Source organism: Gymnogyps californianus, chromosome Z, assembly GCF_018139145.2.
Source record: "Gymnogyps californianus isolate 813 chromosome Z, ASM1813914v2, whole genome shotgun sequence".
Taxonomy (NCBI): domain Eukaryota; kingdom Metazoa; phylum Chordata; class Aves; order Accipitriformes; family Cathartidae; genus Gymnogyps; species Gymnogyps californianus.
Window position 1 is genome coordinate 16,144,571 of NC_059500.1, and position 24,723 is coordinate 16,169,293.

General features: G+C 41.0%; 1 protein-coding gene across 2 annotated transcripts in view; it reads left to right on the forward strand.

Annotated features, from left to right (window-relative positions):
• The window catches only part of ACO1 (aconitase 1), a 38,315-nt gene that overhangs the window by 5,231 nt on the left and 8,361 nt on the right, over positions 1 to 24,723 (forward strand). The window contains exons 1-12 of one of the 2 annotated variants that reach the window (XM_050913000.1): positions 2,225 to 2,297; positions 5,445 to 5,565; positions 7,287 to 7,455; positions 10,460 to 10,597; positions 12,632 to 12,701; positions 12,810 to 12,993; positions 15,766 to 15,905; positions 17,530 to 17,701; positions 18,171 to 18,271; positions 19,320 to 19,436; positions 20,701 to 20,860; positions 24,167 to 24,302. In XM_050913000.1, coding sequence (XP_050768957.1) covers positions 5,469 to 5,565; positions 7,287 to 7,455; positions 10,460 to 10,597; positions 12,632 to 12,701; positions 12,810 to 12,993; positions 15,766 to 15,905; positions 17,530 to 17,701; positions 18,171 to 18,271; positions 19,320 to 19,436; positions 20,701 to 20,860; positions 24,167 to 24,302 — 1,484 coding nt within the window. In that variant the 5' untranslated portion in view covers positions 2,225 to 2,297; positions 5,445 to 5,468. Of the gene's footprint in view, positions 1 to 2,224; positions 2,298 to 5,444; positions 5,566 to 7,286; positions 7,456 to 10,459; positions 10,598 to 12,631; positions 12,702 to 12,809; positions 12,994 to 15,765; positions 15,906 to 17,529; positions 17,702 to 18,170; positions 18,272 to 19,319; positions 19,437 to 20,700; positions 20,861 to 24,166; positions 24,303 to 24,723 lie in introns of those variants that run through there. The other variant, XM_050913001.1, reaches the window with a different exon arrangement.

Here is a 24,723-nt window from a genome sequence, read left to right on the forward strand (position 1 = left end):
GAATGATAATTGCAATGGAAGGTGGTAAGATCAGATTCAGCACGGGTGGAAAATGCTGTATTTTCCAAGCAAGGCCGTGAGTGTTCCCTATGTCCTCTGCCTTGTCACCAGGTGAGGACTTTTATTGTAGCAGTCCTGCCAGCTCACCTCTCCTTTTCCCAGTTTTCAGTTGGAAGTCTCTTCACAGATTTCCTGCAAGTACCGGCAAGTTTGAGCCTTTCCCCTTTTCTTGATGGCTGATAAAATAGCATCTTTGCTTTGGCTGAGTGTAACCTTTTCTAGCATTTCTAGCATCTGGTGGAGTGTTCAAATTAAACTGCTCCTTTGCTGAGTGTGTACTTCCCAGTGGTGGCCGAGAATTTACCCACTCTCCAGGAAAAAGAGCTTTTACTACTTGAAATCTGTTTTAGTCAAGCTACTAGGTGTTTAGTTTTATGAGTAGATGCTTAAAATGAACTCTTCCTGTTAATAACGTAAGCACCCTCACATAATTTGCAAGACAACAACTAGGAAAACAAAGATGGAATAGAAAAGGCAGTGGTGGAGACGTGTTCCCTTTCCCTGAGTGACATTAATATGTCTGTACTAAAATTCTGAATGACTGTGCCAGTTCAGTTCCTACTTTATGGCCTGAAGCTTAGAGAGAAGCTGCCTCATCCAGAGGCTTTTTTTCTTTTTTTCCTTTCTGCAGGTCAAACAACATAAATCTGTGTCCTTGGTTTGTCCTCAGGAACTTTGGTAGTAAATGGAATTATTACTAATCAGGAGTCTTTTGTCAACACTCATGTCATGTACTACAGAGAGAACATGATTTACTGTCAGCATGTATTGTTGCAGAATAGTACTCCATGTGCTAAGGTTTTCTCTTATCTGCATAGTGAGAGATGAGTGGGGTCCCCTGAGATTCCTAAAAAAACCCCAGTATTGTTGCTGGTATTGATCTGGTTCAACAAATGAAGAAAAGAGCAGTTATGTTTTAAAAAAATAGGGTTTTTTTAGTGGTGTGAAAGAGATTGTTGCTTTTAGCATGATTAGCTGTATTCATTTTCACCTTCCGGCTCTCCTCCTGCAGCTCTAAAGAGAGTAGAATAATATGTTAGTGATGTCTGCAACAGCTCTGGTGTCTTCACATTCTCTCTTAGGTATAGTGGGAGGCTAAACAGTACACCTTTTCCCTTTCTACAGTCTGCATGAGATAATTTCTGCAAATGCAAAACTACAGGACGTATCGGGATGCTTTCTCAATTCCGTTCATTTCAGCAAAATTTCAGCTTGTTGAAATTGTTCCAAGTCACACTGCTGCTTTTAAACGGGTCTGAAGTAGAGTACAGGACACACAGTCAATCAAGAACATGCTTTAAATAATACCTCAATTACTGAACTAAGTCTTTTTCCAATAGGAGGTGCTGTGATGTGACTAGTACTGTGTTTATGTTGGATACTCAGAGAAGTTACGGCAACTTAAGATTTGAAATCAACACATGCAACATATGTTTCAATCTCCCATGAATGTTCTTTTTTAAAAAAAAGTGATTTTAAGTTACATACTTTAATCCTTCTCATGGAGATTCGCATGAGACTTTAGTATGCTTTGAGTGTATTTGGTATAGTTGTTTAACTTTTAAGAGAAGACAAGGAAAGACGAGGGTACAGGCACCTTCTTCCTTCTGTCCCCTTGGGCTTGTGTATAGTTCCTATGTAATCAGCACATGGTGTGGTCTTTAGGCTGCCATAGTGATCCACACACACAGTACAGCCAGTAGGCATTTTTGCACTGATCTTTTGTTGCTCATAAACATCTGAGCTCTGGTGGTAAAAGCTGAGTTTGCTGACCCACTCAATACAGGTGAAGTGAGGAATGTTGTTGTACTCAGATTTTGCTAGTACAAATGCTTTGTTAGAGTATCACAATGTAAAACTTGTGTTGCCAGAGACATTTGAACCCTCCTGTGTCATATCTAGGGTTACAGACAGTATGGAACAGCTGTTACAGCCACGGGTTCATTCTCTACTCTGAAGGGCAAATGTTGCACGCACAAAAACCAGCTTCCTTTGTTTATATTTGGAAAGTTATGACCTTGTCCAAATAAATTTGCTCCTCCTCATATTCGTGATAACAATCCTTCTGCACTTTTGCTTCTCTTGGGGAGAGAGAAGTGGAGCTGGGAGAGAGAAAAGCCAGAAATCAGACTTTCTGTGATGAGCTGATGTGCAATCTGTGGGTGAATTTGAGGCATACTCTGAGAAGAGATGGAGCTAGGCGGTACAGTGCTAAGCAACTGCATTGATGTAACAAGGTGAGTGGAAAACAATATTGATAGTTAGGGAGTGTAGATTTAAAGATGATCAGCATTAATATGAGCCAAATTATCAGTGTTCACAGAATTTTATTAGTAGGCACTGGAAGGGCTAAAGCTATTGTTTGTCTGGTTCACTTTATATAAGTCATGCAACCCTTTGAGAAGGTTCCCGTAATAAGATTCTGCTCCTTTTTTTTTTTTTTTTAACTCCCCAGTTGAACAATTTTCATAGATTTCAGTCAGCTGAAACCCCTGGAGTCCTAGGGCTGTGTCCAGAATTGCACAAACACTAAAGAATGTGTGTCTGGATAATTGGAGAGGGGGAATAGCTTGGGCTAGAGTTGCTGCTGTTTTCCAAGGCCAGGATGAGCACCGTTTGTGTGGGTGGCTGGTGGCTGTTACCATTAGAAATCTCTTAATCTGTACTTGTGTCTTCCTGAGGGCCGCTATGTGGAATCCCATTTCACATGTGACCTCCATGCAAACAGTTTTGAGGTTGTTAGGCAGAAGATCAAGTGCTTTCTTTGGTACGTGTGATCAGCTGTTACCGTGGTCATGTGGCACTGGCCATGGTCAATGCATGTGACCCTGCACACTGCACCAATCCCAGGCAGACGGATGTCAGCTCCCCTGCGTGCTAGCCTGTTTGCATATTTACATTTCAGTGCCTGCAAAACGTGAATAAATAGTCTGTGCTGCAATCACAAGTTAATCTGTATCTATCGTAGTGATTACTTAAAAAATTTTGGTGCACTCAATCTGCAGAGTATTGCTCCCCCACATCTTTTTGGCAGATCGCTAGCTTGAGTTCTGTGCTGTGGCCACTTGGTTTATAATTTACTGTCTGGAAATAGTAGTTGGTATGACTGAGGCTTCTCCAGCTCTGTGAAATTTGCTACAGCAATGCTGCAGGTTGGTATTTTTTTCTAGATACTTTACCTCTTTGCGGGGATTTCTAAATGGCTTACAAGGTTGTAACAGAGTTGTTCATATCCGTGTGACCAGGCACGTGAAAAGAACATGTGCTTAGGCCTTGGTCACCCCACAGTTTGGCATATTTTTGTAACTCACTGATGAAAGCAGGTTTGTACTGAAGTATCTCATAGTGTGAACTAAAAAAGCTGTGTTCAGGGAAGAGGGTGATGTCTGGCAAAGAAAGATGGTGACAAGTAGATAACGTGTCATAGCATCTTGAATTGCTGCTGTGGTTTGCCAAGACACTGACTTGGATGGGAAATCTTACAGCTGCCGTTTATACTTGGATGAGAATATGTGAACTGAGTACAGTGGACTCGTTATGGTCATATCAAAGTAATGATCTCCTGCTTTATCTGTCGGGATATCCCGGCATTTTCTATCTTCAGCTACCCTTAGACTTTCCCGTGAGAAGTGGATATGCATAAAATAAAGTTCTCAGCTTGGAAGGCAGAAAATAAAGCTCATCAGGAGCATAGCTGGCAAGGAGAGGAAGGAAGCAGTTTATTTTGGTCATGCTCAATTGTAGAAGCACAGAGGTTGCTTAGAAGAGGAATAGCTGGGTAGTTTATGCTGTTCAAAGAAGATGACGCCTAAAACTTGATGGGCTTGTTATGCAGGATGGATATCTGCAAAGCTCGGAAAAGGAATCTCAGAAAATAACTTGTAGATGGGAATGTGAGAGGTGATATGTTTGGAGGGGGTGGTGTTTGCAGTCTGTTCATTTGCCTACCTTTCTGCCTTCCCTGGGCATTCAACTTTTTATCTAGAAACTTCCATTGTTTTGTTTGACAGAATTCTGGAAATCTTTCTTTTACAGTATCTTGCTGCTTTACACCTGGACCTTCCTTTGTCACCATTTCTGCTATCTCTCCATCTCAATCTAACCTCTGACTTGGTTGTTGTCTTCAAAATACGTGAAATGTGATTTGTGCTGGAATACTTTAAAAATCCCCCATAAATGTATTCCACATAATAGTATTCCCTGAACAGTCAATGAGACTGACAGGTGAGATAAATTAGTTCACTCTTTGGCCTTGCATTAAGTGTTTTTAACAAATACTGGACTTTGTGCATCCCTTTACACCAAACAGTCTCCAAGACCTGTCAAAGGATGTGTATCTCATACTCTTGGGGTTTTTTTTGTTTGAAAAACTGGGGCAAGGGAAGATAATGTTAGTTGAATGAAGATGGGAACAGTGCTGTGGGAAAACAACAACGGATCTGGAAATCAAGCCTGTGATTATCTCTCTTCTAAAAAAATTTTAATCGTGACTGGGAATGTTGCCAGGCACCGGAAGAGAATTGTCCTTACTGTTAAATCGTTAGCTTGCTCCTTGGCATGTGTTGGCCTAAGCCAGTGCTCCCAGAAGAGCCCTGGGCAGAGTTCAGGTCTTAAGCGTGTCCTAGGAACTGTTCCATTAGGCAGTTTGCATGCAGTTAACCTTTTCTGGAGATTGAGAGATGTTTCTAGAGTGGATTTAGGCCACTCTGTGCTAGTTGGCCTTGATATTGGGAATATCTCAGGGTACTTTAACTTCTGTAAGTGAACTCTAGAAGTCCTAGGTCCAAGTGGAATGCTCTATCAGTAAACCATTAGGATAGCCACAAAAAAGAAAAGATCTCAAACTAAAATGATGTTTACAATAGAGTCTACTTTAATTTTTGTTCTTGGTGGCGACCCTAACGAATCTTTCTGAAATCAGGAGGGTTCCTTGTGTCTCTGATAGTCAGGGTTTGTAATCTTAGTCTGTAACACTTTCTGGCTCAAGTAAAACTACTGTGTTTTCTGTTTTAGTTGAATTGTTTTTAATTTTGAATGCAAATGCCTGTCTGTTTAGCTTTAGACCAATGCTGCTTAAGAAATGGGACCACATTGTCATGGTGGTTCGTGGATCACAGAGGTACAAAGGGCTGTCTAGAAGCAGCCTAAAGAAGAGGATAGTGGAGACATTGAACTTCCTTGGTAAACCATGTGGTGTATCCATATTTTGCACAATGCTCTTATCTTCCTGCAGACCTTTTATCTCTGAGGGCGTGTTAGAAGTAGGTTTGTAGGGGAAAGGACATGACTTACACAGACTGTGCAGTACCTTTTTGTCTGGTACAGGCCTTGTATGCAGGGCAGATGTTATGAAAATGGCTTTGATTTTTTCTTTTGTGTTTTAGGAACACTAAGGGTTTCAAATAACCATGAGCAACCCTTTTGTACGGATTGTGGAGCCGCTGGACCCTAAACAGCCTCTGAAGAAGTTCTTTAATCTGACCAAATTGGAAGATGTGAGATACGGTACGTTGACAACGTAAGGAAAGCATTTTGTTAACATTGATGAACAGAACCTGAAGAGGCATTGCAACATTGGATGATATTTGGTCTCTGGAGAGAACTATGAATTCAAAAGATGGTTCTTGGAAAAACAAAATAATTAGCAAAATTTAATTCTGGAAATTTAGAACCACAGAAATACTGGTAAGATCAACGTATTATTTTCTCAACATGCTGTGCACACAGCAGTCCTGTTTTTCTTGAGTGGATGAGGAGGATCATGCAAAACTGAGTTTTCTTATATACTGCTATGCTGCTGTGAAAGGCTGGAAGGGACCTAACACTGACATGACTGAATCATCCAGAAAGATTGTTCAGCTTTAAAAAGAGTAGTGGCTAGAAAATCCTTTCTGAGGAGGCTTTTTCTTTAGTTTCTCTGACACTTCCTGAATGTACTTAGGCATCTTCCACTGGTAAAAAATCTTAAATCCGTGCCACTGACTTAGAAAGCGAGTATCTATAGCTTCGAGCTGTCTATGTTGGGTATTTTTCCACTTTCAAAAAGGAAACGGGTGATTAAAGAGAATTCAGGAAGCAAGAGGAGGAACATTTTCTCTGAATGTCAGCAACGCATATCCATTGCAGGCTCAGATAGTGTGTGAATAAGAAATCAATTAATGTCGGAATTGGTGTTTGAAAAGCAGAGATGAGTCTTAAAAAATAGACAAATACATGTATTGTATTACCAGTTGATCCATTCCAGGATTCCAAAAGTGATAAACTCCAGATTCTTTAAAGAAAAAAGGATGCAATTCTCACTATCCAGCAGAAAAATGGAATAACTTAGCAACAGAAGAACGGGGCAGGGGAGAGGGGGAGAATATTAAAAAACAACAACAACAAACAATCAAAAACCCCCAGATGATTCTGAATGACTGTGTCCTGAATAATAGTTGGGGGGTTTTTATGATCGCAGTAATGAGGTCTCACTGTGATTATGTGACTTTTGTGTCTTGGGGGCCCTGCATAGAAAGTTGGGACAAACTTCTCAAGAGATTTTTGAATGTAAATATTCTGAGAGGAAATCAAACAGCTATTATTACAGTGCACCAGGGGAGGAAGGACAGAGAAACTTTTATTTTTTTTGTTCACACCCATTGCTTGTAGTAAAGCTGTCAGGACTGCTCTAATAATATTTTGTGTCATCTTATATAAGTATTTCTATCTTGAAGTAAAAGAAGATTAGCAGATGCACAGTCTTACTGCCATTCAGTTTCATTCTCCATCTCTGGAGAAGAAGAAATTGCCTAGACCACTGACGCTATGCTTTCCGACATGTCAGGTAGAAAATTGTGTTTTTCTAGTGCATTTATATGACTGTGTTCAGTGGCAAGAGTGAGAGGAAACTGCAGAGACACAAGGTGAGCACAGCATGTTTTCAGACTACTATTGCTGTGGAGGATGGAAGAGCTGTGGAAGAGAGTCCTTTCAGCAAAGATGTCTGCTGTCTCACAGGGACTAAGATAATAAACCTGCTCAAAGAATTGAGTGGAACAGGTCAGTTAGCACTGACCTCTGACAAAGCTGGAGGCTAGAAAAGGGTGTCTGATAATTTGGGATAAAGCCTTGTAAGAACACGGGGACAGCACTTGAGGACCTGTCTGCCCTAGGCGTGGAACTCTGCACTTGCTGACATATGCCCTAAGAGAAAAACTGAATTTGTTTCTTGCCTCTTACCCATGCAGCACGCCTGCCGTTTTCTATTCGAGTCCTCTTGGAAGCAGCGATCCGTAACTGTGATGAGTTCCTAGTGAAGAAGGGAGATGTTGAGAATATTCTCAACTGGAAAGTAGTGCAACACAAGAATGTTGAAGTGCCGTTTAAGCCTGCAAGAGTTATTCTGCAAGACTTCACGTGAGTCTGATGCTCTCCAAAGCTAGGAAGAGGGTCTCTTGAAAGTGCAGCAATGTTCAGCTTGGGGTGGAGGGGTGAGCTGAGGGAAAGAATAGCAGTGAAATGTTTGGAAAGACCTTTTTCAGCTTTCCTGGATGTCATGCTACATACAACACTTGGAGAGGCAAACACTCATGATAAAAGCATTAAATGAAGTGCTTCTGGGATGGAGAAATAAGTATCTTTATGAAACTCTTCAAAACAGAGGGAAGAAAATCGAATGGATAAATTGCATCCAAATGAGGGAATTCAGAGTTTAGAGGTTTTGTTGTTGTTGTTGGGGGGGGGGGGGGGGGGGGGGGGGGGGGGGGGGGGGGGCGGGTGTCTCTCCCCCTTCCCCCCCCCCCCCCAGGGGCTCTTGCTTTCAATTTTCTACCCTTTTCGATTCTCATTTATAACCCACATCATTGTTTTCTCTTCCGAGTCAGTATTATTCCAAATATATTTTTTAAGACTTCTCTGCTATTGAAAAAATGAATGCGTACTTTTTCCCAGAAATGCAATTGAGATTCCTACCTAATGGACTCTGAAAACTGGGTCTTGTTATTGCAATGTGGTTAGTCCCCATGTGTCAGCATGTAGTAGTCCCTGGTAGATGTGGAAGGTAAATTTTCACGTGGAACAGTAGCTTCTAACTGTTTTTAATACAGCATTTGACTTGCAAGTCCACTGTCCTTTGTACCTTTGTCCTCTGCCTTTGTAAGAGAGTTTAGTTCATCCGTCGTAAGCCCCATGCTGCTAAGCTGTCAGTTGATTTTATTTCTCTGTCTTAGCTGTCATACCTTCTGTTTTGCATTTTCTCTAAGGTTGGCCAGGTGCTAGAGGCCTAGTACAGCTCAACTCCTAAAGACATTAGGAAAAACTGGCAAAACCTCAGTTGAAAAAAGTGCTGATTTCTTACCTATTTTTTACCCACCGGCTATTGTTAACATTTTAAAAAGCTGGAGCACAGAGGAAGCCAAACTTTCAAGCAAATGTTGTTCCCTTTGTTACTGCACTTCTTTCTTGCACCCTGCTGTCCTGCTGAGTTTTTAAAATTTGCCTGTAAGTCTGGAGAGCAGCTGCATGCATGAAAAACAAGCTCTTGAACAGGCTCCTGAGTGGGTTCTTTTGGAAAAGGCAGCTTTGGCAACTTTCCAGAAGCCACACAACAATTACATTCACGTGTCCTGGATTAGAATTATTGAATTTCCTAGATCTGATCATTCTGTAATTATCCTGAGTTCTTCTAAGACTGTAGATGGATGTTGTGTCTGTTCCTTTTCCATTGCACAACATTTGTAACCTGGCAAAATAACTCTTCCATGCCCTTCCTCCCACCCCTGCCCTCCCTCAAATCCGCCTAGGTAGCATAACATAGCATTTGCTGTTTTCCTTGGAATATGCATAACCTGGGACAACAACCTGCTTCAAACTGCTGAACAACATCAGTTAATCGTGTCAAGGTTAGATAGCGTGGACCCTTTTTCCTGTTTGTTTTTGTAAACACTCAGGATTTTCAAGGTAAAAGTCTGTGGGAATTACAAGGTCTTTTCTCCTTGCATTGTTTCTGATGTATTTTAAAATTGTAATAGCTTCCTTATAATCAGAGTTGAAAACATAAACTCTCACTGCTTTGGGCTGCTCTTGCAGAAGCGTAGTGTTCTCAGTGGGTTACTGAAAGATGCCAGATCCTTACGAGCACATCACAGACAGCTTCTTTTGTCTCAGCAGCCAGCAAAATCAGATAGGCTGGTGTGCAAGAGGGTTTCCCAAACTGATTGAAAAATGTCATGGTAGTACATACCTCTGTAGAAGCTGAGAATGTATGTGCTGAGAAGCACCAGAAGCTTTATTAAAATAATAGATTATACACGTTTCCATATTTAGGTAAGACAGGTGTTGAAGTGCCAGAACTTCTGGTTACTATTCCTTGTTTGCTTATGACTAAACTTGGGTTGGAAGTGGAGGGTAGACGAAAGACTCACACGTGCATTACTTTGACCCTCTGTGTAGTTTACCTACCTCACTTAGGAAGGAAGGCTTAATTTCAGGATTTAAAAATCGTTTTGTATGAATTAGACATACAAACATAGAGAAAAAGGCCTGTTAACTTTTTCTGAGTCACTTGGAGTTCAAGGGCTTGAAGGATTGTCACAAGATATGTGAGAAGGCAGAAATGTGAATGTTGGCCCGTAGCCTGAAAACGTGCTGTTTGAATGTCATTTGTGATAGAAGGTCTTTTGTCAGTGGTAAGTACAAGAATTTGTTAGTAAGGATGAATGGTACACCTTATTTCTGCCTTTCATGTTTGTCCAGTGATCTGCCAGGGCGGTTAAATCCACTTCTGAAAATAGTTATTCTGCAAAGGTGTTTCGCAGTCATGTCCTTTGTAGTTTAAGAAATCTGATGCCCTGCTCTGCCAGTTGCACTTGAAGTGTTGAAGGTACCAAACAGCCCTAATTATGGAGAAGATTCACCTGTGCTTTGCAAAACTTGGAAAAGATAACCGTTGCCTTAAAATCAGCTGAATAAACATAGCAAAGAATCAAAGAAAGGACATTGTCATTTTCCCCTTCCCCCCCTTCTTTTTTAAACAGATTGGAGAGGAGAGAGAGGAACAGAGCAGAAGAAGAGAAACCAGTTGAAGGTCCCAAAGGAATGCTGAGTAGGACTAAGTTTCCAGATTCCCAGCCAAGCATGTTAAACTGCTTCTCTTACTTGATGAATTTTGGTTTTAGTTTTTCATTCTTACAGTGCTCAGGATATAGATACAGTTCTATCCCTTTTGCTCTTCTGACTTTGTCTTCCCAAGGGTACTGTCTCTGCCATAGAGTAATGATCCCAAGACTCAGGGTGAGGCTGCAGTTTGCTTTGTATGGGACAGTAGGTGTCTGTTCTGTATCTTAGGATCTCGTTTGTGTTTGTTTTGTTGTTTCTTTCTTTTCCAAATTGTTTCACCTTACTTATTTCTCTTCTGTTTCAGTGGGGTACCTGCTGTGGTTGACTTCGCTGCGATGCGTGATGCTGTGAAGAAACTTGGTGGGGACCCTGAAAAAATCAATCCTATCTGTCCTGCTGATCTAGTGATAGATCACTCCATCCAGGTTGATTTTAACAGGCGGTAAGGACACAAAATAACTCTTACTTCTTAATGGTAGTAAGTAACCTGGATCCAGTTACTGATAATAAAGGTAGTTCCATTGGTGATATTCTTAGCATTTGGACTATAACATCCTAGACTCTAAGAAGTGTTTAAGTTAAGACTGTTGTATCAGTTGCTGTGAATTCGATGGGGGAATTTTGTTTTTCCTGTGGTGCATCTCTCAGCAGCACATGCCTGGACTAAATGTTAATAGAAGCAGGCTCAGTCCAGACCTGTGGTGATCATAATTTTCCATAATAATACTGCATTATTATTAGTTGCTCAGAAATAGCTTTTTTCCACATGGACTTTCTTGACCCCATAGGGCTTTTTGGAAAGTACAAGTGCGCATGCCTCCTTTCTTCCTTATTTATGTAAGAATAGACCTGAGCTGCCCTAGCCCAGCTCTGAGGAACTGTTTGGTAGTTCAGTGCCTCCATGCAGAAGAGCACAAGACACTGATTAATATGGCCCCTATAAGTACAGGAAAGAAACATAATGGTATTCAATCTTTAGCATGCACTTACTAGACCCGCGATGAAATACAAGACCTCTGCATAGGGGTCCTTCTACCCTCCATGGTATCTAAACATGAACGTACTGAACTACTCTTCCAAACAGATCCTGCATTTATGTGTTTCTCAGTGGCTTCCTTCCATCTTCCAAATTCATGAAGTTTTTTGGTCTGCAGTTACTTTGCCTGCTAAAATACTCTGTGTATTTATTGTCCTCTATAGGAGGTAGTTTTGAAGCAGGCCACTGAAGTTACAGCATTGCAAAGAAGAAAATTCCTAGAAGGTGGAAATTAAAGAACATAAAGAGCAGTTTTCTCAGTGCCAATGTTTAGAGGCTTCTTTAGATTAAAAATACTGAACTTCTGAGCAGAAATGTATTACGAAGCCTGCTTCATAGAAGAATGTTGCCAGACAGTTTTCAAATATAACTTTTTTCCTACTTTTTTTTGGCTGTAGACTAGTAGGGATACAAATTCTCACTGATGCCATTTCATAATTGGCAGGGGAGAAAAAGGGCCAAAAAATTTTGACTTACGTAACTTGAAAATCAACTCCCTTTAACTTCTTTTCTAGAGATGCTGTATCTATTCTTAATCTTAACAGGACACTAAGGAGTTTAGAAACAGATGCAAAATTAGAAATAATCATCTAAAGACTGATCTCTGGGGTGATGGGTGTTCTAGCACTAATCTATTAAACTATAAACTTAACCTTTCTTCTTTTAATTTGCATCACATTATTTTTTAAGATCTTTGGGAAACGGTATATTTCTTTGTGAACAAGATATGATTTCATCTTTACCGTAGGACAAAATCAACTATTATGATTCTTTTTCTTGTATTATTTTAATAACATTCATTTGATGTTATCAGTAGTATCCGGGACTTTATTTAGATGATTTTTTGCTAATAATTACTGTTTGTCACAGCCTTATTTTATTTCTATAAGGCTCATGTATATGTGGAGAGAACATTGGCCAGCCCTACACTTCATTTCTTTCAAACTCTTCATGCCTAAGTTAGGCAGCTGATTCAACTGAAAAGTTTGTTAGCCTTGTCTGCTTTGAAACACAGGGGCTTCAGGCAGCACTGTATCATCAGTGATAACCTCTTTTTAACTGAAGTTATGGGGCAGTTATGTTCCAGTTCCCTTTACTGCTTTGCTGATTGCTTCTGGTTTAGGTGTTGGAAACTTCACGTTGCTCTGACATGTAGTGTAGCTTTTCCCAAGCTACAAGTTTTAGGCCTGCCGCATATATAATATGCAGATTAGCACTCACATTTGAGCCAGACTTCAGGTATTATCTCTTAAGATTTCTTAAATCCTTTTCATTGGTTGCCTGCAGTTCACAGCTGCAGTGAGATTAAAAAGATGAGATTGATCAGCATTAACATTAGCTAATAACTCTTATTTTCTTTCAATCTTTGGGTATGTCTGACCAGACATAAATTTCAGGTGGATGCTTTTGGTTCTGACAGCTGGTTATTTTCACTTGCAGATCAGACAGCTTGCAAAAAAATCAGGACCTGGAATTTGAAAGGAATAAAGAAAGGTTTGAATTCTTAAAGGTACTGAAAGAATTAATTCTATTTGCATGGAGAGAAGTGCAGTGAACGGAAGTTCTTCCAGTGCTCATGTGCATTGAAAATTTTTTACTCCAATTCTCTCTGTTTCAGTGGGGCTCTCAGGCTTTTAAAAACATGAGAATTATTCCGCCAGGCTCTGGGATCATCCACCAAGTGAACTTGGAGTACTTGGCAAGAGTGGTGATGGATCAGGACGGCTACTACTATCCGGACAGTGTGGTGGGCACTGACTCGCACACCACAATGATAGACGGCTTGGGAGTGCTTGGCTGGGGTATGTGCAGTAGCGTATCATGAATAGTCTGTTGGCTGACTAAGCTCTGTTTCAGACTCTGGTGAGTTGACCCTGGCTGGCAGGTTAGCCCCCGCCCAGTCACTCACTCACTCCTCCTGCCAGCAGGATGGGGGAAGAGAATTGGAAGGGCAAATGCAAGAAAAAACTCATGGGTCGAGACAGAGACAGTTTAATAGGTGAAGGCAGGGGGGAAAAAAGGAAACGAAAGCAAGTGGTGCAAAGACAAATCAGTCACTACCTCCCCCCAGCACATCAAAGCCCAACCAGTCCCTGGGCAATGGCTACTTTGGAAAAATTCCTCCCACCCCCCGCCTCCCAGTTTTAATGCTGAGCATGATGTTATATGGCATGGAATACCTCTTTGTTCAGTTTGGGTCAGCTGTCCTGGCTGTGTCCCCTCCCACTGTCTTGCCCACCCCAGCTTACTTGCTGAGGGACAGAGTGAGAAACAGAAAAGACCTTGACTCTGTGTAAGCACTGCTCAGCAACAGATAAAACATTGGTGTGTTATCAACACTGGTTTGGTCACAAATCTAAAACACGGCACTATATGTGCTGCTGTAAAGAAAAGTTATTTCCATGCCAGCCAAACACAGTACACAGACTAACCCCAGGTTCAAGGAACCTGATAAGGTCTCTTACAGTTATGTAAGACTTTGTAACTAAGCTCCCTGTTCTGATAACAGCTGCAAATGATTTCTGTTGCACGTGTTGTTGGTTTGTTTTTTTTCTTTTATATTTTCTATTTTGCATTTAAATTACAGGGGAGCAGGCAAGGAAAATACTAAATAAGACTTCTGGAATCATCTTAGTCATTGGGAAGGCAAGGGAGTTCAAGCATCACTGAACATCCATTTGTTCCTTAGTCACTTAGCTACTTTCAAAGTGTTGCCTTATCAAAAAGTACTGCAAATGCTCTATTAGATTGAAGATGCTGGAAGTTGAATCTGAGTGAGCTAAATATGGCCAGAGAGGCCATGGTGAAAAACAGCACTATGAAGTATGTTCTAATGCCAGTAGTCTGCAGAATAGTTGTTACAGAAATAAATAGAAATAATAGTGACAAACTGCAGTGTTTGAATTATTGACTAAGTAAGTAGGTATGAAATGAAACTATTTGCAGTCATCCCACACATGGTAGCAAAAACTTCAGTTGAGCTTTTTATCTTCCTGTGATATGGTGATAGGAGCCCTGTTGAAATAGATACCGTACAAATACAGAAGACATTGTGTTTTTAAACAGGATTTGCTAGTTGTTCACAAAGATACTTGTCAAGTTCTGAGTACCACATGTGATAGAAGTAGGACATTGAGTTTTTTCTACCCCACCTATACTACTGTAGCAGTATTGGTCAATTGAGACTTTCTATCAAGTGTGGAAGAATTCCTGCTGGCTTGGAATACAAATGTAAACAAGTTCACTTTATTTAAAACCATGACATCTTTGGGATAAGAGATGTCTCTCTTACTCTGTATTTGGTTGCACCTTACACATGGAGGCATCATTTAGATGATGTAGCAACACCAACAGCTGCTTGGAAGAGTATGTCTGTAAACTTAGCCTCATTTTCTCCAGAATTTGAAAAGTATGGCTGAACATAGTCCATACCATATGTGCTAAAAGTGCACACTCTTGGATCCAGCATATCTTGCTAGTGGCTGGTAGTGCTGAACTGGCTTCATGGCTTCTGTGGTAGCCCATCAGTCATGTTGACTAACTTGACTGTTTAAAAATTATTCAGCTCCTAGTGAAAGGAGTTACATGACTGGACCTGTCACAGAATTATCTTTTGAATTAGCATAGTTATATCATTTTGCATAAAATAAATTGGCAATTATTTTTCAGAACCATTATTAGATTAAGTGGGAAAAAGGATACAAGTAGTGGTTTGTCATACATAAGCAACTATTACAGGAAATTTATTCTAGCTCAGTATTAATTAATCTAAACAACAGGCAGAAGGAGGTTTGAAAGTTCAAGATAAACATGAGAGAGACTTTCTACAGGCAAAAAGTTATAAAACTGCTGCCTAATGCCAAATTGCTAGTAAACATCATGGGTTTTTTAGATTGCATATGACTGACATCTTGATACTTTACCTTATTAAACTAGCAAAATGAAGTAGTCACTTGAATTGCATTCCTCTAATACTGAAGGTGTGCTTACACAAAGGTTCCCACCTGTACATGCCCTGTTAAACTTAATAGACGTAAGGAAGATATTTCTATCTTAATAAGTAGCTTTTCTGTTAGTATTCTTTAGAAGAGTCTATACTCTTGACTCTAACAATCCTTCCTTCCTTCAAAATAACTTCTAAGTTTTTGTTTGGTGACCAATAGTCATGGTCTGCATACATTTCACTCAGAGCACACCACGTTCAATGCCATGTCAGTCGTTCTTTGTTTATGCATTGCATGCTTAAGTCATTAAATAAAACTTTCACATCTGTTTTTGTAAAAGTCAAGTGTCCTCAGAGTAAGTTACTTAGATTTACCTAATACTCTATGCGATGGCTGAGGAACAAGGGTGAAAGTATGAAATGGAAAGAAATTAAAAAGCCCAACCTTGCAGAAACTGAAGCAAGATGAGGAGTGCCTCTTAGCAGAAGGCTAAGCCCTCTGGCTCTCTGCCTTCTCTCCCCTTTCACACCTTAAATGGAGTAATCATCAGTCAATTGTACTTCATGGGTTTATCTTTGACATGTTACTATCTCTGTGAATAGTTGGATTGTATACTCCTGTTGTGTACAGGTGTCGGTGGCATTGAAGCAGAAGCAGTGATGTTGGGCCAGCCTATCAGCATGGTGCTTCCTGAGGTGGTTGGCTATAAGCTGCTAGGAAACCCTCAGCCACTGGTAACATCCACTGACATTGTGCTCACCATTACCAAGGTAATGAACATGTCTGCTGTTTTGCCATTACTGCTGGAAGCTATGCATGTTCTGTAGGACAGAGCCACTGTACTGCATGCTTAGGAGCCTTGTGTGTGCTTCCATGTAGTCATTTTGGACTTTTTTTAAGCTTTATCGCTTTGTGTGGATTGGAATTAGCTGCCCAAGGACAACTGCAAATTTGCTAGGCAAATCTGTTTCCCAGAAGCCAGACAAAATAGAACAGAGAGCTGATATCTCCTGGCCTGTTCAAATCCTCATGTGCAAACCTGTTTTGGAACAACAGTGCTTGTAAAAGGATCTTGTTTCTCTACTGCCTCAAAAGAAACACGATGACTTCCTTTTTTGAAGTCCCAACTTAAAATAAGGCAGTGTAAAACCTGAAAACAGACAGTAAGCGCTGCAGTCTGATTTGTTTGATCTGCAGGTGTTTGGCTCACATATGTTCATAATATGTTTATTCACTCTGTGGATTGTGACTGAATTAAGAGTATTACTGAGTCAGCATTAATGTTCTTGAAGGTCAGAAATCTGGTATGTGTTCATAATGGGATGCTGTCTCTAGAGAGAACCTCCAAATGGGGAAAGTCAGTGGTTTTTTATGAGTTCATCCAGATGTTGCGTGTGTTCAGTCATTTACAGTTTTGATTCATGTACTTGTGCAGTTGGTTCTTCCTGTTTCCCCGTCTTCCTGGGTTTGCTGGCTAAAGACCTGTCGTGGTTTAACCCCAGTCAGCAACTAAGCACCACGCAGCCGCTTCCCCCTCCCCCTCCCAGTGGGGTGAGGAGGAGGAAAGCAAAGGAAAAAAAAAGTAAAACTCGTGGGTTGAGATAAGAACAGTTTAATAACTAAAGTAAAATATAATACTAACAATAGTAATAATGAAATATAATAATAATAGTAATGAAAAGGAATGCAACAAAAGAAGGGGTGGGAAGAAAAAAACCAGTGATGCACAATGCAATTGCTCACCACCCGCTGACCGATGCTCAGTTAGTTCCCGAACCGCGATCCGCGCCTCCCGGCCAGCTCCCCCCTGTTTATATACTGGGCATGACGTTCCATGGTATGGAATACCTCTTTGGCTAGTTCAGGTCAGCTGCCCCGGCTCTGCTCCCTCCCAGCTCCTTGCACACCTGCTTGCTGGCAGAGCATGAGAAACTGAAAAGTCCTTGGCTTAAGATAAGCGCTACTTAGCAACAGCTAAAACATCAGAGTGTTATCAACATCATTCTCACACTAAATCCAAAACACAGCACTGTACCAGCTACTAAAAAGAAAGTTAACTCTGTCCCAGCCGAAACCAGGACAAGACCCCACACTGTTCTCCTCTCCTTAGAATGTCATGTTGAGATAAATACAGTTGTTCTAAGATAGACTCTAGCTCAAATGAGAGGAAGAGCAAGTTTAGAAGGAATACATCCCTGTTTTGTACCTTATTATTGAAACTTTACATCTCTGTGTCCTCATCTTCATGATTTAGTTTACCAAAGCTTCCTGTTTCAAATGGCTATAGAAACCTTTGAAAAAGGGTTCTCTGAAGTCAAAAGCTGGATTTCATAACATATATGCTCAGGTTGTTTGACACCTAGCAATGACATAGGCACTGTATTTTTATAACAGCACCTTCGCCAGGTTGGAGTCGTGGGTAAATTCGTGGAGTTTTTTGGTCCTGGTGTAGCCCAGCTGTCAATTGCTGACCGAGCCACCATCGCCAATATGTGTCCAGAGTATGGAGCAACAGCTGCCTATTTCCCAGTGGATGATATTAGCATTGGGTACCTGATACAAACTGGTGAGTGTAAGAAGAGACCATGAGTTAAAGGTGTAATTGAAAGCAAGGACTCCAGGTCTATAAGGTGTAGTCAGCAGTGGGGTTGAGTCAGGTGGAGCCTTCTGAGCTTGAGTGCTTTTTTTATCCATACTTGGTTATTCAGGCTGTTTCTTGCTCTTAGGGTCCATGTTTAGGAAGAGACGAGTTTTAGACTGTTACGCAGCTAACTACCTGCTTAGGCCTGCCCAAACCTAGCTTGTCCAGATGACAGAAGCAGGAACCTAAGTTTTTGTTCTGCAAAAGCCACTAAGTCTGCTCAATTGCTTTGTTGCTAGTGAGTCTCTAATATTTGTGCTGAAAGAGTCTTGTAGCGCAATGTACAGTGTGAACAGTGAAATAGCCTGTTAGACATTTTTTTCTTTTTCTGTCACGCAGTAGTTCCTCAGTTTCATTTGCATTTTGTTTTTGATATATCTGGCTTTCACCTTAGGCCGTGATAAAGAGAAAGTTTTGTGCACAAAAAGGTATCTTGAGGCTGTGGGAATGCTAAGAGATTTCAAGAACTCCTCTCAGGATCCAGACTTCACACAGGTTAGAAACTGCTCTGTCTTCTGGCTCCTTGCTTTATGCCCTGCCCTATTTTAATGTACCAATTGCCTGTGTTTCACAGAAGCTAAGAAATAGTCAAGGGACTCCTTATCCTTTGGCTTGGTCCACACAGCTGTCTTAACTTATGGCCCAGTGGAATAAGACAGCTGGCTCTCCAGGTGTGAAAACTTGGGACATAGGTATAGATTGGCTCTCAATTGACCTCTAGCTGGTGCAGATTCTGCGGTTTGATCCATGTAGTTTTAGAAGTCCAGTCCAGACTCAAACGCAGCTATGAAGGCAGTATGGATGTTGTCTGGGTAAGCCCTGTCCCAGTTTTACCCTTCTTCTGTTCAGTAACTTATTTTACTGTGTGAATCAGGACACTTAGAAGCTCTGTGTGGTAACTGCAGACCACACAGGCCGTTTTCTATGCTAGAAAATCAAGATCTTACTCTGTGTCCAGGAAACTCAAGAATATCCCTGGTCTTCTCTACAGTAAGCAGTTACCTTGTAACTTACATTCAAGTTTGCATGATTATTCAAAAACCTTAGTGAATATGGAAAGATGTAGCACACTGTAAAAACAAAGTTGAAAAATGGGTGAGGAATAGGAAAATAAGATAACCTCTGTTTCATAATAGATTGAACATTTTCCCCAAGGCCAAGATGAATAGTCTGTTTTGGTTTATGCCAGTACCAGGATTTCTTCACATCATTGTTTTCTGAAGAGGACCCTGCTGCTAGCATGTGAAAGGACATAATTCTCAAAATCATCTATATTGCTTAGATGCTTTAGTCACACATTGGGTTTTCAATAACTGGTGTACTTTTGAGAGCCATAGCTGGGAGCTGGCAGGGTCTAAAAGCAGAACTGTTCCTTTTCTTCTGATCTTTTCCTTCTCATATGTCTTTGATAATTTCTACAAACAAACATAAAGATGTGCAGACTTAGCCTTTGTTCAGCAGCAGAGGTAAGCATACCTGTGGCTTAACTGGCTTCAACTTGTCATGCAGTGCTGAACCACTTTCTGTTTCTCTTACTGAATAGGTTGTTGAGTTGGATCTCCATACTGTCGTGCCTTGCTGCAGTGGACCAAAAAGACCTCAGGACAAAGTTGCTGTGTCAGATATGAAGAAGGACTTTGAGACTTGTCTGGGAGCCAAGGTAGGGACTAGGAGCATTTGGGCGTACAAACTAATGCATGCTTCTAAAAGTTATCTAGTGTTCAGGAGCTTCATTCTGGAGTTAACTTGTGTGTTGTTTGTTTGCCTATTGAAAAGTAAAGGAGGATGTTTGAATGCAGTTTAGGAGATGACATCAACAATGGGTGGTTTAAAATTGGGGTGATACTTCTCTCACATGAAGGTGTTCATGTCCCATTGAAGTAGTAGTTCTTTCTGATTTTAGATCAGTCTTAGGCCTGACATGGTTTTGACGTACACTAGGGATTGTGGCTGAACTAGCCACAATGAGTGTTGTTAGTAGAGTGGACCAAGTAGCTACTGCACTGAGCTCTGTGCTAACTACCCAGCTCTTCAGCTTTCCAAGCAGGTTATGCCCTGAGCTCCACAACATAGTTTTGCATTCAGTACTGAATCTGTTCAGCAGATCAGAACTGCATGTGTCTCCATGACTCTTTGATGTTGGTGGTAAAGATGGGGGGAAAAAAAGACGTCTTTCTACATCATCCGGTTGAAAATGGTCATTGAAAGAAGAGCAAGATTTTAGTTTGAATTAATATGCCCAGACACTTAAGTTTCCAAAATCAGCTTGAATCCTTACCTGATACAGTAACCACCCTTGTTAAAGGCAGAACTCTAGTGATGTAAATCAAGAAACTTAAACTACAGCAATTCCCAATAATTCTTGTTTTGTTACATGTTCCAAACTCCATTAAATGACCTTATGCTTTCAGATCTATAAGCGTAATTTTTTGTGGTGTGAACAGTGCCTTCTTGCTCTTTGGTTTTTTTCAACTGTCAGGCTTTTGCGTCTCAAGTCAGCTCTTAGTATAAGTCTGAGCTGTTTGATATTCATGGCTTAAAAATTTTATGTGTTACGGCTAAAATCTCAGGACTAGATTGTGTAAAAAGACTATATGCGGTCAGGAATCTGGAGCATATGGGAGCAAGAAGCATTTGAGCAATCTGAAGAAGGATATATTCATGCAGGAAGAAAACACAAATACGTTTTGCTGCAAAGGCTGCCTCTTTTACCAGTAAACAGAGAACAGAATAGACCGCAGAAAAATAATTTTTGTCCACCACTTTGACCAGAGACGCAAGCCTTCACCACCAGACCTAAAAGTCCAAGCATGGATGTGACTGACAGATGCTTCTCATTCGTGAAATTCCCAGTCCATACTAATTGCCAATCAAAATATTTATATTAACTACATCCTTTTGATTCTTACTTTCTCCTCTTACAGCAAGGATTCAAGGGATTCCAAATTGCCCCAGACCAACACAACAACATAGTCAAATTTAATTTCGAGGGCTGTGACTTCGAGCTTGCTCATGGTTCAGTAGTGATTGCTGCCATTACAAGCTGTACAAACACCAGTAACCCCTCAGTTATGTTGGGAGCAGGTAAGTTTATTTGCTTAATGTGCAGTAGTTTCTCTATGGCTCTGGCTGTGTGTCCTAAAGACAAATACAACAGTGATGTAATTCTACATGCACAGTGCTGGTTTTGTCATTTGGAGTGCTAAAACTGAGCTTAGTCCCTAAGGGTAGCAGAAGGAATTCTGGAAATGGTAGCTAGAAACATGGGTTGAAGAAAATGTATTTTTCCTGTACTGTCTTCTCTACAGGGCAAGCTGGAACTTAACCAGCACTTCTGACACTTGTTCAAATGCATGAAGCTGTTATGTAGAGCTGAGAAGAGGCTATTGAAAGTCAGAGCCACAAGAAGAAGGACAATGAAGAACGATCTATGAGTTTAAGTCTGAAGGTGCTCTGATTTGGCAGCAGAGTACAAAACACAGACTTAGCTAGAGGTGTATCGAGTTGTTACAGCAAGAGTCTGAGGGCATGCGGGGGGTGAGTAGAGGAGGAAAATTGTGTTCTCAGGGGTTGCCATCTTTCAGAGCCTTGTCATTTACATCTTAATTGCATCCAAGAAGTGGTCGAAGGTGGGCTTTGTGTCCCCCACTTTCTTGCTTATCACCATTCAAATCCTACAAAACAGTCTTGAGTTGGTTGTGTTAAATTTCAGGTCGGGGGTGGTTCATTTTTAATCTGGCTAGTCTGGGCAGAAAATTTCTCATTCCAAATGTGTGCTTCTGGCAACAAAATAGGAATGAAGAGAGTCAGCTCAAAGGATTCAGTCTATACCAGCCCAGTTCAGTCCTCTTTCCCAGGTGCTTGGCTACATGCTCACATATTTCTTTCTCTCCTCCACAAACATGCATAGACATTATCTGTCACTGTTAAGATCATCACTGCATTAGGGCTTCCTAGTCTGTCAGACTGTTTGTAGGATGCAGGCTTATTTTTTTACAAAGGTTGGAAGGGATGTGCAATGGGCAATGCAAGGGCCCTTGACCAGAGAGGATTACTTACTGGTTGAAATCATGTAATTTGTCTCCTTTGTTCCTTTGTGGTGCTGAGAAGATCTTGGCTTGTGGACAGCCTCTGACAACAATCACTTTGTGTTTATTTTGTCAATGTGATATTTGTCACCTGTTCTTGGGCTAGCATCTTTCTTTGGGTACTCTACAGTACCAGCAGCTCACCCCCTTCTCAGGCACAAAAGGTCTTTTAATTCCTAGCAACAGGGACAAAGTCCATCATAAACCAGGATGTGGGGGGGAAAGAGAAGTGGAGGAAAGACCTGCTCTATTTCTTACCCCTTTGAGAGGAACAGAATTGAACAAAGTCTCCCAATTCACTTGGCCTTGACAGGACAGCCAAATCAGGATACTTCTTTCCTCAGGTCCATCCTGATCATGATCACAGAAATAGAGCTGTATTTCTTTCTTGCAAGGATCAAGAAGTAGGTTTCCTCCAGGCAGACTATCTTTGCTCTGTCCTGTTCCCTTAGTTGTAAGTCGGTGTATCCCTCAGTTGTGCCACCTGCTTAGGACATAGTTTCCTCAAGCGTTTCGCTCCCAGGCTAATGGCATGCATTTTTAATGCGCTCTGTGGCAGTGGGGGTGCTGATCTTTCAGCCTGCTTGGCTTAATAGCTCTATGGGTTTAAAGTGTAGACTACTCTGCAGATACAAGTAAAGTTGGTACTTTGAATGTGTTCACAACTAATTAATGCACAGCAGCCTGAAGAGCGTAGTCCTAAGGATCTCAGCGTATGCACTCGGATTTACTGCATACTCTTACCTTTGCTGCCATTACGTACAGCAGTGCTTATACTTTGACCTTGACAAGGAGGGAAAAAGTAATTCTGTCAGTCTCCGGTAACTGTTTGTACACTACAGGGTTGAGAACCTCTGAGATACCCACAAGAAACATGATAATTTGGCTTTCAGAGTAGGATTTGAAATGGAAGTAAATAAAACATACAGTGCTCCCACATTAAGTAACCAAGCTAAAAGAAATCCAAAATATGAATAGTTTTTTCAAACTACCACTGTATATCCTGTGCACTAAATGATGTGCAGGGGCTATGCATCTGTGGGGATAGTGAGTGTATGCTGTAGTAGCCTTGACAGCCTCATCTGACTTTACAAAGCTGTTGGATTAAGGTTGCTCAAAGCAACTTAAGTTCTAGCATTTCCTTGCCAGTTTTTAGAGTTTGACTTTGCATTCTTTTCAGAACTGGTATTGGCAGGAAAACAGAAGCTGACACTTTCAAACAGGCTGTCAGGCTCTCAGGTCCTAGAATGATCATTTTTTCATGTTCACATTTTGAAAAGTGCTCCAGTTTTCACAGCTTCCTGTGGCATCTAAGGAGCCTCAGCAATTTCAGGAATAGGACTGCTTTTTTAAATTCACATATCTACCTTTAGGCCTCCAAATCTATTGGTGTAGGCCTTTTCATGCAGCACTTAAGAGTGGAGGTCTCCAGGTTATGTCTAACAGAGCTGCCAAACAGCTGGCAAAGATGAAACAGTTTGATGATGTCTTCCTATTGGGGATCGTGTTGGATCGAAGCAGAACTGATGTATATTTTCTTATCTAAGTGGATGTGTGAGAGAGAGAATAAGGCATGGGAATGTAAAGTTTTGCATAGTTTGCATAGCTGCTGCTGCTTTTATGTCCATCCTGGGAAAGGGCTGGAGGGGGCTTGTTTTCTGAACATTCATCTATGTATGGACAGTTTGTCTAAAAGGAAGAAATTCAGGATAAATATGTTTCTGGTAACACATACACTCCACTAGAACATCTCTTATGTATGTTACAAATCCAGGAGCAGTAAAACAGCACTCCTGCAACAAGCTGTAGATTGTGAGATAGCTTGTTTGTGACAAGAGCCAGAGTTGGTGCTTGCCATCTGCTTGGTGCCAAGCATAGCCATCTGCTTCTGAGGGCAGCAAGTCATCTGTTGGCATTTATTTCAGCACTGGGTCACTAGACCACCATAAGTGGGAAGTTAACAGTTCTTCATTGCATTTTTTGTGAGACACTAGATTTACGAATAGTGTTCTGAGTTTTGAATGTCTGCGTGCTGCCCCAGTGCAAGTGCGTCTTGTTGAATGCAACTTCCAGCAACTTTCCAGTGGAGCAGAAATTGCAGACTGGATCTACAGTTCAACAGAGCGCTTGAGCTCTACCTGGTTATTCTGGGATTAGTCCTGTTGGCTCACTGTACCATTTCATTGCTGGAAATGGAGCCTTTTCTGTTTTCCAGTTGCTTAATGGTGCTTCTGTTAACCTGTTGATCCACCAAACTGTCCCACTTCCAGGAAAAACTGCAACTATCCTTTTCATTTTTCAGGATTGCTTGCTAAGAAAGCTGTTGAAGCTGGTTTGACAGTGAAGCCATACATTAAAACTAGCCTGTCCCCAGGAAGCGGGGTTGTCACTTACTATCTGAGGGAGAGTGGAGTTATGAGTTACCTTTCCCAGCTAGGGTAAGAGTGCTTTTCTTACTGTTGTCCTATGGCTGCTTAACTAAAAGCATTGACAACAAGCGATGCAATAGAATAACTATTTCTCTGTACAGCTTAAAAGATACAGCAGGTACCCTACAGCATGATCCTGCATGAGTTAACACATTGCTGTTGTGCTGGCTGACTTTGTGCCAACGAGGGAGAAGGCCTGTTTCCTGCTGTAGCTTCTTGAAGACTCGTGTTCTTAAGCATGAAAATGGGTTATTTTTCAAGACTAATGGTTTTAATATATCATAAGTGACACTATATTGTTGTTCATCTTGCTAGATAACACATTTCCCAGATCTTCATTCTGTGTGCATGGACAGTCTCTGCAATGATAGAAATTGAGCATTCTCAAAAGTGCTGGTTTTGGCAGCAATTCATGTGTTAAAACAGTACA